At 36.5% G+C, this 16,612-nt stretch overlaps 1 protein-coding gene across 13 annotated transcripts; it reads right to left on the minus strand.

Moving 5' to 3' along the window:
- Positions 1-7,036: 7,036 nt before the first annotated feature.
- LOC113274573 (enoyl-CoA delta isomerase 2, peroxisomal-like) lies at positions 7,037-16,310 on the minus strand. Of its 13 annotated transcripts, none has more exons than XR_003323074.1 (11): positions 12,928-15,498; positions 12,478-12,731; positions 12,346-12,397; positions 11,171-11,238; positions 10,807-10,884; positions 10,525-10,712; positions 9,566-10,418; positions 9,329-9,479; positions 8,539-9,260; positions 8,286-8,460; positions 7,037-7,448 (listed from the first exon to the last, which is right to left on the minus strand). XR_003323074.1 is itself a non-coding variant. In XM_026523957.1 (6 exons), exon 1 carries the CDS (start codon positions 16,242-16,244, stop codon positions 15,495-15,497), a length of 750 nt encoding a protein of 249 aa, XP_026379742.1. In that variant the 5' UTR covers positions 16,245-16,310; the 3' UTR covers positions 10,115-10,418; positions 10,525-10,712; positions 10,807-10,884; positions 11,171-11,238; positions 12,346-12,397; positions 12,478-15,494. The 13 variants fall into 13 exon arrangements, 1 of the variants encoding a protein (XP_026379742.1); XR_003323073.1 differs by having other exon boundaries at positions 12,919-15,498; XR_003323077.1 differs by having other exon boundaries at positions 12,346-12,387; positions 12,478-12,558; positions 12,697-15,498.
- Between the last annotated feature and the right edge of the window lie 302 nt (positions 16,311-16,612).

Consider the following 16,612-nt stretch of genomic DNA (forward strand, 5'->3'; position numbering starts at 1 on the left):
TTGCATGATTAATTTGCAAAATTCAGGACAGAAACCAAAATATTCCAGGACTTTAATGAGAAAATTCCATTCTAACCTGTCGAAAGCTTTTGACAGGTCCAATTTTATGGCCATAGTGCCACTGACACCTTCCTTATGCTTCATAGAATGTATCATTTCATGAGTAATTATAATATTGTCAAATTAACTTCTTGAGAAGAGGTTTAATCCTGTTAGCCAAAAAAAATTGAAATAATCTTAAGCATTATATAGACCAATTGGTCTAAATTCAGATGGCACTTTAAGACTCATGCATTTCGAAATAAGAGATACTTAGATAAGTTCTATTAAGGCATCGTTGATATCTGGTACCGGCCGTATCAGAATGTACGTCTTCACCAACCACTGGAGTATACATATGTATTCAAGATGGGTTGGCTAGGTAGGAAAGCAGAAACCGACAAAAACTGAACAAATTAACAAAGGCCAACTAATAAATGACATCTAACAATTAAATGAAAAACATCTGGTCCAGATGATTAACGCAGGAAAATAAACCGCGCCATGTTCATCAACCACTTTCTCAAGTTTGGTCGGTCTTAATGTGTTCTGGGCCGTCACCTGCCCTGAAATCTTCCGTCAAATATTGAAAAACTTGAGGGGGTATTTCGTGGCGCTGATACTCTTTTTGTTCCCCGCACTTGTCAAGAAAATCAGCAGCTCTATTCTCTCTCTTATAAATAATACTGACCAACTCACCAAAAATATTATAGCAAGGAGTAGCACCCAACGTTACAATCTCCTTCAAAACTTTCACCACGTGAGAACGCTCTTCCCCAGTACAATTCTTAACGCAACAAGTAGTGCAAAATGTATCAATATCTTGGTGAGGAGTGAGACCATCACGGTTATTGAAACATCCTTCCTTAAATGATTCAACGCAAGTCGAAACATCGGTGGCAATCCGGCCATTGTTACATGCCACATAAAACTTTTTGATACCATATTTTTTGACTAACCTAAGAGCTGCTTCTATGCCCTCTAAGGTATGAAATATTCTGATACAGCTCCAAAATTTGGAGAGCCAACTTAGCGCCACAACTGGAGCACTACCAGGCTGATCATTACCAACAACTACTCCATACCCTCCCTTAGATAAATGCCTTCTATAATAACCATCTACAAGGACAAAGTAGAATTGATTTTCATCAATTTTAAGCTTCGAAAGGTTCATTTTCATCGAAATTATAAATGAGACTTTGAGTGAGCTGATCAAATTGAGAGCTAGAATCTGCAGGTATCTGAGGCTCTGCATTAGAGTTTTCATCAGGATAATCTTCCAATACCCATCCAAAGGATTCAGAGCAGCTTTCATCAGAATCTCCGCCTGCACAGGATTCACAGCTGCTTTCATCAGAACAATTTTCGCTTGCACAGGATTTATCTTCGTCTCCATAGCTATCACCACACTTTTCATGCACGTTATTCGACGCGTGATTAGGTTTAGGGACAATGCACTTTTCATACACGCTATTCGACGCAGGATTAGGTTTAGGGACAGTGCACTTTTCATACACGTTATTCGACGCAGGATAAGGTTTAGGGACAGTGGAGAAAGAAGCAAGCTGCTGGTAGGGTTGGTGATACATATTGGAAGGATTGTAGGAGTTAAATATCGCACAAGTTATTAATTATGTGAAGAGAAGAATACAACACATGCGAGGAGCCTCACACACAGCAAATTGAGATGACACACCAGATGATGTCAGCAAATTCACGAGTAAAGTGTGAAGAACTGTGCGAAGAGGTACGTTGTGCGAAGATGAGCGATTGTATATGAGCGAATGCGTCGCATAGTGATCCCTAAAATAATGGGTTTCTTAGCTGTCATCCACTATGTAAAATCCTATATAAAGGAGAGAGTCGTTGTTTTTAAGATTATTCTAGGACAAGTCTTGTAAGAGAGATTGAAAGAGAGAGAAAGTGAGTTTAGGTTACAAGAAGTGTTGTTGTTTCCATCTATCTTGTAAGTAATCTGAATATTCAATCAATAAAATAACTATTCATGATGATTACATAGATAGACAACCAGATTAAGTGGAATGTAGTTGTAAGAAAACTTACAGCGAACAGATCCATTGGTAATTACGGTCACAGTCGAGCGAGAAAACATTATTGAAAAACAGAGGAAATTTGAAGGATGGGCGATTGACAAGGCATTGATAGATACAGGAAGTGCAGTTGATATATTATTTTACCGCACATTCAAAGCAATGGGATACAAAGATGAAGAAATGATACCCATACCATATAACATTCATGGATTCAATAGAACAATTACAAAACCAAAGGGAGAAATCGTGATGCGAATATTACTGGGAGAGGTTGAAACAAAGATAACACTGTGTGTGCTTGGCATTGAGTCACCATACAACATGTTATTGGGACGACCATGGGTACATGGATTAAAGGCAGTAGCGTCAACGTTACATCAATGTATCAGATTTCCAATTCCAAGCGATATAGGTGAAATCAGAGGAGACATTAAGGTTGCGAATACTTGTAATCAAATAGATGTGAGAAATTATGAAGAACGAGCAAAGAAATGAAAGGACAGATGGAGAAAATCAAAAGAACAGATAAAAGAAGAGGAGTTTCGAATATACATGATAAGAGCGAAAGAAGGAAAAGGAATACCAGGTGAAGAACCACCTGAGGAAGGCGAGAAAATTAAAGAAATTAAGGAACCAACACCTATGGGCGAGCCAAAGGCGAATATTACTGCAGCAGAACCAACAAAAGATAAAAATATAGGAACTGACGAAGAACCAAAAATATTAAGAATTGGAACAAAAATGGATAAAGAAGAAGAAGAAAAAACAATAAACATTCTGCGAGAATATAATGATATTTTCGCGTGGAGTATGGAAGAAATGCCAGGAATAGATCCGTCTGTCGCATGTCATAAATTAGACATTAAGAAGAATATAAAACCATTCAAGCAAAGAATAAGGAAAATTGCAACTGATTATCATCCTAAAATCGAAGAAGAACTACAAAAAATGTTGGATGCAGGAATTATAAGGGAGGCAAAATATCCAGAATGGATAGTAAATATGGTCGTCGTACCTAAAAAGAACAATGAAATTAGGATTTGTATAGATTTTACAGATCTAAATAAGGTGTGCCTTAAAGACAGCTTCCCTCTACCCGACATACCTCGAATGGTGGAATCCGCATCAGGAAATGATAGAGTCACGATGTTAGATGGGTACAAAGGCTATAATAAGATTCCATTAGCAGAAGAAGATCAAGAACACACTGCTTTCTTCGCACCAAGAGGATTATATTGTTACACGAAAATTTCATTTGGATTGAAGAATGCCGGTGCGACTTATCAAAGAATGGTACAGAAAGTATTTGAAAAATGGATACATAAAACATTGGAAGTTTATGTTGATGATATGCTGATTAAAAGCAAAGAGGCAAAAGATCATGTTGATGATCTACGAGAAATTTTTGAACAGATGCGAAAATTCAATAGTAAAGTAAATCTATAAAAATGTATAATTGGTGTATCATCAGGAAAATTCTTAGGATATATTATATCCAAAGAGGGGATACAAGTTGGTCTGGAAAAGGTACAAGAGATTAGAAATATTCCACCACCTGCGGAAGATAAAGATGTTCAAAAGTTAAATGGACTGATTGCATCATTGGGAAGATTATTGCAAGATCTTCAGACAAATGTAAACACTTTTTCAATATACTAAAGAAGGGAACCAAATTTGAATGGACAATGGAGTGCGATAAAGCATTGCAAAGCATAAAAGATTATTTGGTGAACCTATCTATTATGAAAAAGGCGAAGCAAGGAGAAGAATTGTTATTGTACCTAGCATCAACATCTCATGTACTAAGTGCAGTATTATTACGATAAAAGGAAGGTGTGGAGAAACCGATATATTACATAAGCAAAACATATAACAGCGCAGAGAAAAATTATTCAAAAATCGAAAATATGATTCTTTCCCTGGTATATGCATCATTCAAGCTTCGCATTTATTTTCAAGCCCACGAAATTAAAGTATTAACAAGGGTACCAATTGAAAACGCAATGAAGAATTCGAAGAGATCCGGAAGAATAGAAAGGTGGAATGCACAGTTAGGAAATTATGAGATCGGTTATGAAATTTTTTCTTCACCAAAGTCTCAAGTTATCGCAGAGTTTCTCGCAGAATTTCCAATACAAGAAGATGAATATGTAGAAGAAATTATGGAGGTGGATGACGAACATGGATATCCTAATGATTTATTAACTGAGCGAAACCCAAATAGATGGGATATTTTGGTGGATGGATCCTCTAATAGAGAAGGCAATGTGATTGGTATTGTATTCATTTCACAAACAGGAGCGAGAATGGCTTACTCTTTCAGATTGGACTTCGCATCAACAAATAATGAAACTGAATATGAAGCAGTCGTTCACGCACTAAGATTAGCAATTAAAATGAAGATTGAGGATGCGCGAATAACTAGTGATTCTCAGCTAGTAATTCGTCAGATAGAAGGCACATATAGTAGTAATGAACCATTTTTGCAAAAATATAGGAGATTGGTTATGGATTTAGCAAAGCAAATTCCAAAGATATGCTGGAGACATATAGGGAGAAAAGATAATAGACTTGCATATGCATTGGCGTTCATACCATCAATGTTAGTAGATCCGGTCGCAAGGGATATAAAAATACAAACACTATTATTACCATATATAGAAAAGGGTGAAGTGCAAGTAGATGTGATGATTATAGATGATACACAAGAAGAACATGTGATAGAAGTAGACTGAAGAACAGAGATACACTCTTATTTAGAGAAGGGTGAATTGCCGAAGAAAAGGTTAGAAGCACACAAACTAAAGAGTCGTGCGACAAATTATGAATTAAGGGATGGCGTTCTTTATAGAAGGTCATTCCTTGGACCTTCACTTAGATGTCTTACGCGAAAAGAAGGAATCAAAATTCTAAAGGCACTACACTATGGCGATGCTGAAAATCATAGTGGAGGACGATCACTCGGATATAGAGTAAAAATACAGGGCTATTATTGGCCATATATGCATGAAGATGTGAAACAAGTTTCGAGAATATGCGAAGAATGTCAACGTCATGGAAAGAAAATACATGCACCTGGGGCTATGCTTAATACATCAACAAATGTGTGGCCCTTTGGAAAATGGGGATAGATATTGTTGGACCATTTATACTAGGGACGGGACAAATAAGATTCTTAATTGTCGCAACTGACTATTTCACTAAATGGGCAGAAGTAAAAGCAGTTCAACACATTCGCGATAAAGACATCTTCACATTCATTTTTGAAAATATTATATGCAGATTTGGAATTCCTGCACAATTGGTGTCTGATAATCGGAAGCAGTTTGAAGGCGAGAATATAACAATGCTGCTCAATGCGTTCAAAATTCAAAGTGGCAAATCTACTCCTTTGTATCCTCAAAGTAATGGACAAGTAGAAGCTACAAACAAAAAAATCGCAGACAACCTGAAGAAAAAGTTAGAAGGGCACAACAAAGGATGGTGCGAACAAGTACATAATGTAGTATGGGCTTACAGAACCACAAGGAGAGAAGCAATAGGAATGTCGCCTTTCTGCCTAAAATATGGAGTAGAGGCAGTGCTACCAACAGAAGTGATAATTCCTACTACAAAAAGAGAAGCTTGGGAAAAGAATTTAAGTACGGACTTTATTTTAACAAATTTGGATGATTTGGAGGAAGTAAGAGAAATCACTTTGCAGCATATGGAAAATTATCAAAAAAGACTAGCTCGAGAATACAATAAGCGGATTAAAATAAGAGAGTTCCAACCAGGCGAATTAGTGCTACGCGAAATTCCAGTGTATCAAAGAGGAAAAGATGGAAAGTTGGAGAAAAGCTGTGATGGACCTTATATAAGTCGGAGAGGGAGCCTATGAATTAATGGATCCTGAAGGAAGAAATACATGTCGTAAGTTGGATCGCCCTTGGAATAGACAGTTCTTGAAAAAATATTATCCATAGTTACTTGCGAATCAACTCGCATGGACAAACAGTTGAAATTCTAAAAGATCATATTTTTGAACAGATATGTAGTGCGAATATTTCGCTAAAAAGTTAATAAAAGAAAAATAAGACCTTGGTAAAAGGATACAGAAAGTGATATTTATTATCAGATTGGATATGAATCCAAATATGGCGAATAGTAAGACCTAACGCACGTCATAATTGGAAAGACCTAGAAGGCATGACTCAAGGGAAGGCTACACCGACCCCGGAACTTGAGTTGTGGAGATTTGGGGTGATAATTAAAAGATGATGCCCATCCGGGAGAGATACCTTAAATTTTCAGTCTAAGATACTAATCTTAGATTGAGAGCCTAAGGTGAGAAAGGCTCTCCTAAGGAGTGCAGAAACTCGATCAGGGCGCTGAGGTACACGGTTGAGACAAGAGTGCCCGGGACGTCTGGAGCGTACCTTGCCACTCTTGACAAGTCCTGACTATGATGCACTCGGTCCGAAGATACCCCACTTAGGGTGCGATCTTGCAGCCAAAAACCCTATAGGTAGTGTATGCGAGATTGCGAAATCAACTGGTTGTTGAAAAACCGGATGGGAAGAGCCATAATCTTAACCAGATATAGGTAATCTTCCTTGAAGGGGCACCATAGGGGAAGATAAGGACGGCACCCTCCATTAGGGAGCTGAATTGTGTCAAAAGACGTAAATGTCATAAGGTGTTTACTCATGGGAATATTAAGACTTGTGATATTTATGCGACAAACCTGACGAGGAAATAATACAAAGGAAAAAGATAAGACGAGATCAATGGGTCGATGTACTAAAATACAAAGACCTCCTGCGATCTCGTCGCACAAAAAATGAGGCAAGATAAGACCTTAACATGGGAAGGCAAAATAAGACCTCCCAAGAAAATTAAACAAACTACAGATAAATTCGCACAATTGTTTCTTACAAGAAATATAATAAGAGGCAAGTATGGGAATTAAAACAACAATATATTATCTTCCTTGCAACAAACAAGACTAAAAATGCGAAGGATCAAAAAACATCAAAATAAAGAAAGGAAATCAAGAATGATCAAACAGTAACATCAGACTTTAGCACTGGACTCGGGATTCTCAATTCCGGTACCGGCATCATTAGTGGATTTCTCTTCTTCTTGCTGAATTTCTTCATCACCTGATCTTTTTCATCGTCGCTTAAAAAGTCAAAATCGCTATCTGGTTCAGGATATTCTTCATCTGCACCCACATTGCATATGGGGAGTTTTACTGCTGGAAGAGAATTTCTTAAAAGAATCCCGTCAATAACAGATTAGCATATTCTTTGCGAACTTTGGATAATTCAGAACTCAGTTGAGCAACAGCAGACTGGTGCGATTTTTCAGAATCTACAAAAAATGATAAATAGCCATAAATAGAAATAAAAATTAATATTATGCGAAAAAATGCTGAGAAATCATCATGAGGCGGTCAACCCTAGCTGACTACCTTGGAAGAATTTGGAAAAAGCAAGGGTATTGTCCTTTGTACTTTCCATAGCCTTATCAAATCCATCACCAACTGAACCACTGAGACTAGAGCGAATTTTCTTTTCTTCAGAAGAAAGTGATTTGTTCTTTTTCTTAAGAACGTCATAAGAATTCTTCAGTTGACTGTGTTGTTCTTGAAATTGATTCTTCTTCACAGAAAGATTTATATTATTCTGAATTAATTTCTCATTTCGGGAGCTCAAATCTTTAAGCGAAGTCTCATACTTCTCCTTCAGTATGCGAAGAATTCGCGTTTGATTTTCATTTATTTCATGAAGTATTGAATACTGCTGTGAAAACATTGCTTCTTTCTTTGAGAAAGATAGTTTTTCCTTAGAAAGGGTATGGTTCTCTTCTGATAACGTTTGATGAAGTAAGTCAGCGTCGCGTGACAACTTAGAAAAATAAGATATTTGATCGCTAAGAAAATCAATTTTTTGAGTAAGATGGTCATTCTCATGGGAAAGATGGTTAATCTGATCATGTGCATATGAATACTGATTGTTTAATTGATTTAGCTGAGACTGCAACTTTGCGTTATTCGCTTGGGTATCTTCAACAAGGAATTGAAATTCATATCTCTCATTCGTTCACTTCTGGTTTAAATCTTAACAAATGCACGAAGAAATTTACAAAAATGAACGCATGCGAAGAAATAAAGAATACGATAAGTGACTCAAAGATAAAAATAAGTACCTCTAAGTTTTTGATTTTCGCTGCGAAGATTTTCAGCCTCAAAATTTTAAATTTGAAGTTCCCCTCTCAATCTTTGTATTTCCTTTTCCAAAGAAATATTTTTCTGCGAAAGTTCCAATTGAGAACAGCTAGATTCAAAATGCTTTTCACCCAGCATCATACGACGATGATATTCCTAAAAAGAAAAAGATAAGGATTAGTACATGGAAATGTCACTAAAGAAGATAAAATTTCAGGTGCGAAGGATAATTACCAAAACATCTAGATCGACGTGGAAACCCGGGTCAATTTGAGAAAGGACCTCATCTCGTGAAGCTTTGTCAACAGGAAATTCACGAAGAAGCTGACTCAAGGAAGAACAGGAGCGAAGTTTGGAAGGATCATCGGTCAAAGATTGGGAAGAGTTGATAACATCGGCAGAGTTTGAGTAGTCAGTTTTACACTATCCAAAGCCTTTCTATTCAAAGGAAAAGAATCCAGTAAGGAAAGAGAAGGAGGAGTAGTAGAAACTGTTGGGATGGTAGATTTATTTTGAGGGAGGTTCGGATGAGAACTAGAACTAATGGGTAAAGGAAAAATTTGACTTGCATGCGATGGATTCGCAGAGGCAACATGAGGAGTACTTTTCAGGGTTTGGCTAAGAGAAAACTCTTTACCCGCAGGAGAATCTTTAAAAAGTTCTTCGAATGTAACATAAGCATTCTCATCCATAGGAGGATTTGTTGGAGAAGGAGTAGCAGGAACATTCTTCTCAGAACCATGGGGAGATGTATGGGTAATGGAAACATCTTTTTCAAGAGTTTGACTTATTGTTGGAGTGATAGGAGGATTAGCGTGCGAAGGTAGAGCTATGGATACAAGAACAACATCTACAGCGCTAAAATCTAAAATATAAAGATTTGAAGAGAGAGGTACGGGTTTGCGAGACTTTTTAACTTTCTGTTTCTTACCATCAACTATCTCAGCATCAGAAGCCTGCGAAAATAACGAAGATAAGAAATAGAGGCAACAATATTGTTTAAAGACAGCTGGGTATTTCTTACTTCTTTATTGTGCGAAGTCTTCCTCTTCTGAGATTCCTTGTTTTGAGGTTCATTATCGATACTTGGTTTTTTCTTTTGCGATTCTTTATTTTCACTTGAAGAAGAGTTGGGTCTTTGCATAATTCGAACAGCACTAACGGAAGAGCTTTTTCTGCGAAAGTATGGGAATTAGACCATATAATAATAATAATAAGTAATGGTTAAAATCGATAGTCGTCATGAAGAAAAGAAACGAACCTTGATTCAGAATTCATGGCAGAGTAGTAGCAGAAGAAATCAATACAACAATAGAAATAGGAGGTAGCAGACGAAGATGGATAGCAACAAGAGAGAGAAGATGAATGATGAAGAAAGAATAATCTTATGGACAAAACCCTTACACTAGTGGAAAACAGAAGTTCCACGACCGTCAGGACAAGTCATATATAAAAGTTAAACGACCCGTTTCTAACGGTCTCTAAATGGGTCGCTGATAAAGCGTTTTTTTATTGCGTGACCCTAAACCATGGGTCTCTGAACAGAGACCCCTTCTAATCGTCATTAGGTGTTGACCCATTAAACTGGTCGTAGATTTGAATTATAATATAAAAAAATACAGATTCAGATCAGCTGAAATGCCTGAATGGTTGAATCTGAATTAATCTTACTGCCATTCAAGTCAAATTTCAGTCAAGTGAAGTCAAACTACAGTCAAGTCAGATTAAAGTCAAGTTAAGTCAAACTGAAATTCAAATGCAACCTTAAATTTAACTGAAATTCAAATTTAACTGAAATTTATAATCAAACTGAGAATTTTAACATTCATTCATTTTATCCATTGAGTGTAAAATTACAGAAAAAAGGATGAAATACTGAGTTCAGAGAATACATGTCCAAAATACCTAGTAAATTCTAACAACAACCTGTGATTCAATCATGAAGAACTAAGTAAGTAAGATACAATTAGATTATATCCCAACACATTCTTTAGATACGAATTGAATGTGTACAGCAAAAAAAATCCCCATACTTGACTAAATCCTAGTATGATCTGCAAGCTTGCAGCTACAATCAGGACTCCTTGAGTTTTCATCATATTGTGTAAAAATCTCTACAAGTAGAGAATACATGTGTATAAAACTAGCTGAATCGTTAAAGTTAAGAAACATAAATGGAAAAAGGTGGAGAGATAATCAAAGTTTGTCTGCAGAACTTACTTCATGAGGTTCATTGATTCGTTGTAGAGATGAGTCTCCGATAATGCAGAGGATAGGTACAATATCAGCAGAAGAACCATCAATGACTGCCGGTAACCTGGTTCCAAACAAAACTTACAGAAATGTGTTTATGCCAGATACAAATAGTGGTGTTTGTATCACTCGTATCTTGACACACTGAGTGGAGCCTACGGAGATGAAAATCTTCCATTAAAACCAAAATCCAAATAAACATCAAAATTGAACATATCAATACACAAGAAAGGTATTATTGATTCTTACAAAGGTACCACCAAGCTTGACAAGCATCCAATGCTTAAGCGCATTGAGCCTCTTCAAATGCTTCTTTAACCCTCTTGCCTGTTACCACACCAAAATTAGTAGACATATATTAATGTCAAACTCAGGGAATCCAAAGATACAGTCCTGTAATTTCATAAATATTCTATCCCTGGAAAGGAAACTCAAAACAACAATATGAGCATATCTCATAAGACATTGTCGCGGAACTTGTCCAAGGAGACTACATCAACTCAAGGTAATTTTGGAGATTCATCAATTACAAAACAAGAAACCAGACCCAAGGATCAAAATACCACTGAAAGTTGTTGAGTTCACCGCTATGAAAGAAGTAAAGTATACGTACCTAGAAAGCTACACATTACAGTGTCACTCTCTAGAGCGACTTTAGCTGTACTCATGCCCCCACCGTACCTGCATCGAAAATCAGTAGAGAGTTAGAGTCACTATACATGAACATTGGAAGATCCAATTTTCATTAATGCATAACAAACTACGAATACACTCGTAGAAAAAGCGGTATGTTAAACAGAACTACACAGTATAACCTAATATGACCTAGCTAAACTTCCTGCTACTGAATATTGAGAAAAGCTACTCAAAATTTGAAAGTTAGGTTGAAAGTATCTTAGTTTCCCCTGTATTTTCTAGCTAAATCATCATTCTAAATCATGGGACAAGAAGTGTTCTGTACATTCTGCTATACTTGAATAACATCAAATGTCAGAAAGCTAATGTTTAGTTGGTAAAGAAAAGAAGAGGATCATCTTGAAACAAACTGATACATGATGGACTCTTTATTAATGAAAACTGATACATCATGGGACAAGAAGTGTTCTATATTGATGAAAATAGCGCATATTGCCTGTAAAGCGCGTGTAATCATTGATCTAATACCACCAAAGGAACCTTAAAAGGGAACATTACTGCCATTATTTCTACTTACAACATACTCAACACTCATAATAGGTCCTGAAACGAATCCTAATAGTCATACTACTACACCACCTGATTTTTTAATATCTGTAATCATTATCACAGAAAATTTCGAGCAGGCTTTTACAAACCATCAATTTAGATTACTAAAAACTTCAATCTAATATCATTAAACTACTATACTAAAAAAAATCAATTCATGACAAGTTATGCGCAAGTCTAACTCTACAACTCAATAACCAGGATAAAAAGCAATGCACAGTCAATCTTAATTGTACAATTTCAGTAAAAAAATCACAGTATTAATAAAAAATAAACAGCGAATTCAGCATAAAATTGGTTGTTATGCTACAATATACAAACTAACAATAACCAGTACAGCATTCAAAGTAGCCAATCAACTCCTGCGTAAAAAAAACTTTCTATATTAGACTCTATCAGCAACAATACCATCACCAAGAGGAGTAGGAACCATTCTTACAGTAACAGAACAACATTTCCCATTTACCTTACAAAGAACAACATGTGGTTTAGCAATCTTAATACCCCAATAACTTCTTTGAACAGGTAGAACATATAACTTACCAAGAATAATCCCACCACGAATAACATCAATAACCAGCCACCCTGATGAAAACTGACAAGAATAGTGAAAACCTTAACCAAATACACAAACAGAAACATAATAACGTAACAAAATAAATTCCTGATACTTACCAGAAAACCTTGCAGATCTAGAAATGCAGCAACATATCTAGTTTGATGCTTCAAGGGAGATTAAGTTTTCTCAAACTCCTCCTGTTAATATCCATAAATATTATTACACTGAGATTTGATTACCAAAAAATCTAAATAAAAAAACATCACATTGTGCTATTACTAGATAATTTTACTTAGGTTTGTTCAGTTAACATTCCATAAGAATATTTCCTCAACCTTTTCTTCGGATTTCAGAGACACCGAGTCATGATCTATGAAAATTTGAAAGAGGGAAACAAAAATTATAAATGAATTCATTATTAACGAAATCAATGCAGTAGATATAGCTTTTGAAAAAACCCTAAAACCCAAATTGAAAAAACAAAAACAAAATCCCTATAATCTGAATTGAAAAACCAAAAACAGAACACAAATAGAACTCTAGATTATAGCAATAACCTCACGAACCATTGAAACGATGTAACGATTCAATAAATTTCAAGATTCAGAACCCTTGATATCTTCACAATGATTCAATTGAGTGTTAAATCAGAGAAACGAACCAGAGTTTTAAACCAATCTAATTCAATGATTGAAATCCTAGAATCTAAATCTTCTCGGATTGAAGATCAATAACTAGAAACTAAAAACCCTAACAAAAACATGAAAAGCTATATCTGTATAGATTGAAAATCGAAGAACATCTCAAGATTCTCAAACCCTAAAATGAACAAATTTAACGGCAATCATAGTTTATTTAGAAGTTGTTAGAGATTTCGACAAAACCCCTAAAATGAAAACAAAAAAACATGGATGCAATCGAAAATAAATTGAAATTAAATTGAGAAGGAGCACTGATGAAAAACTATTTCCAGTAGGTTTGAGATTTAATTAGCGGCATCTGGGGTTATTGATCAGAAGAAGAATCAAGAGACGGGATTTCCATGGTGCTGGTTCTTTAGGTAAGAGATGGAGACCGAGAGCAGAGGTGAATGAGGTGATAGGGAGATGATATGCGGTGAAAGAGAGAGGATATTTTCTTTAGTGGGGAGACGATAAAAACGAGAGAGAGAGAGGATTGTTATCATCCAACCATTCTTTTAAGTTAAGCAAATCATGACCACAGAAACTGCAGGGCCCAAAATCGATCACCAGATCTGAATCGGAGGTTGAGGGTCGTGGAATCGGTAGTTCCATGATGGCAAAACCGTAAATAAAATTTCTAATTCAGAGACCGCTTATTGGGCTTTCAGATTTTTTCCGTGTTTTTACCGAATCAGAGACCGCTACCTTTGGTCAACGTATCGGCTACGGTCAACGAGGGTCTTTGATGTGAGTCATAGAAACCCCATTTTCCACTAGTGTTAAATAGGTGGAAAGAAGTTACCGGTTGAAGACGGTTCAAGCTGGTAAAAAAGGAAGAAAATCGACAAGTGTAGAGAGGAGCTTGAAATCCGGATAACTTTCGACAAAATAAAATGGCAAAAGATAAGCATGTGCGATTTGAAAATGGAGAATTTCTCATATCGCTCATTTTGAAGAATCAAGCGAAATGAGAAGAGGCAAATGTAGGAGTTAGATATCGCACAAGTTATTAATTATGCGAAGAGAAGAATACAACATACGCGAGGAGCATCTCACACAACAAATTGAGATGACACACCAGATGATGTCAGCAAAGTCACGAGTAAAGTGTGAAGAACTGTGGAAGAGGTACGCTATGCGAAGATGAGCGATTGTATATGAGCGAATGTGTCGCATAGTGATCCCGAAAATAATGAGTTTTTTAGTTGTCATCCACTATGTAAAATCCTATATAAAGGAGAGAGTCGTTGTTTTTAAGATTATTCTAAGACAAGTCTTGTAAGAGAGATTGAAAGAGAGAGAAAGTAAGTTTAGGTTACAAGAAGTGTTGTTGTAGATTTCCATCTATCTTGTAAGTCATCTGAATATTCAATCAATAAAATAATTGTTCATGATGATTACATAGATAGACAACCAGATTAACTGGAATGCAGTTGTAAGAAATCTTACAACTGCAAGGATAAAATAATTGTTCATGATGATTACATAGATAGACAACCAGATTAAGTGGAATGCAGTTGTAAGAAATCTTACAACTACAAGGATAACGAAAGCCAGGAGCGTAGCTGGAACCATAATCGGACGCGTTGTAAAAGACGGGGGTTTGCTGAGGCATGTTGAAGGGATAATGAAAGGTAGGAGGGTAAAAGACGGGGGTTGGTTGAGGCTTGTTGGAGGGATAATAAAAGGGAGAACCATCATACCACCCATCATGATAATTAGAGGGATCATGATGCGCAGGAGTTTGCTGAAACATGTTGGACGGATAATAACTATACCACCCATGACCAGAGGGATTATGATAGGCAGGAGTTTGCTGAGACACGTCGGAGGGATTATGATGATAGGCTGGATTTTGCTGAGACATGTCGGAGGGATGATGGTGATTGTTGTTTCCTTCCGCCGCCATGACACTATTTTCAAGTTTTAACAAAACAAACTAATGCTGTAAAAATTCTCCCTGTAAAACCATATATATATATATAACCGGTGCACCTTCAATCTATTACGTACCAAAATTCCTGCACCGTGATTTCCGATCGACCCCTTTTCTTGTGCGTCAAGCATTTACTAAAATTTGCTGCGACCGCTAGTAAGGAAAGTTAAAGAGTATTGTTTATTAAGGAAAGAGGGCTGAAACTTATCCGACTATACATATATTCTCTAAGAGAATATTCACTATTTACCCCACTTGCATGCTATCATGACAATAACGTTGTTTCTGGTACACCGAGGAGAGGTGGATTATCATATGTTAACCTAATGATCCAGGATTCTTATCTCTATTCGGTCAAGTGGTTGTGGTTCAGAATTGTGCTTGACGAGGCACGCACGACAAAATCCATTAGGCAGTACTCCAAATTTTTACATGTAAATTCTCCATCACTTGGTTTTATTTATAACTTTATCAATGTAGCTTACAAGTTATAACTATGGAATTGGACATTGATTCAAAGCTTAGATAATAAAGCGGATTTGATATCCACAACAAACTCTGACTTGAAATTGGCAACAAGCCGTAAGAATTCACAAATTTCAGGAAATGAATTCATCCTGATATCAGCATAAGCTTCACCATTCCATTTATTGGATCCCAATTTCACTGCCAATTTCATAGCATCTTCTTTTGTTTCCTCAACAGTATCATAAGCAAAATCTATAATCCCCATCTCCACAGCTTTTTCCGCTGTAACTTTCATAGACTGAAGCAAAACATCTCTTCGTACCCTCGAAGACGGAATCTTTGATTTCAAAAAAGCCATGAAATAATCAGGAACGTTTAGCCCAATATTCAACTCACTCATATACAAAACCCCTTTGTATTTCCTCATCAATACATAATCATGGCTTAATGCAAGAAGGAATCCAGCTGCAACAGCATGACCTGAAACAACAGCCACAGTTGGCATTGGAAGCGAGAGCAGATCAGCAACGACGAATTTGAAACTATCTGAAATCCCACTAAGCCGATCATAAGACCCGGTGGCGGATCCAGCAGCTGCAGCGTATTTAAAATCAAAGCCGTTGGAGAAGAATTTGCCTTGTGCTGTTGTGACCAAAACTGAACCAGGTTTTGCGTTAGTGCGAACTTGTTTAAGTGCGTTTCGGATTGATTCTATTAACATCGGATTTAACCGGTGTTCGTCGTCACCAGTTGAAGTTAGAATGAAAATGTTCCCACTCTTCTCTAAACTGCACATTGTGTTGCTGGAGAAAAGAAGTGGAGAAGATGATCGCACTGGCTTTGTCAAGATATTCGGAGAAATTTATAACTGAAAAACACACAACTGCATGTGTGAATGTTTAGGTTAGGCAAAATTCGTAGCCGAATATTAGTAAATATCTGCATCAACCAAGATGTCTAACTAACTTCACATGTTGCTAGCTACTCGCCACATGCATAATCAACAGGTGGAGGAGAATTTAAAACAAATATAGCATACTTGCGTGAGGTCCAATTTTACAACCGATTTTAACCACTACATTTTATTTATTTTTAATTATTATTTATTTATTTGATCAGAAACCACTATATATTAGTGTTTACTATTTATGTAGAGAACCTTCC

This window comes from Papaver somniferum, chromosome 4 (genome assembly GCF_003573695.1).
Source record: "Papaver somniferum cultivar HN1 chromosome 4, ASM357369v1, whole genome shotgun sequence".
Lineage (NCBI taxonomy): Eukaryota > Viridiplantae > Streptophyta > Magnoliopsida > Ranunculales > Papaveraceae > Papaver > Papaver somniferum.

Bases quoted from the DNA above. Each gene is read 5' to 3' on its own strand.
- LOC113274573 (XM_026523957.1), bottom strand. From the start codon at position 16,244: ATGTGCAGTTTAGAGAAGAGTGGGAACATTTTCATTCTAACTTCAACT.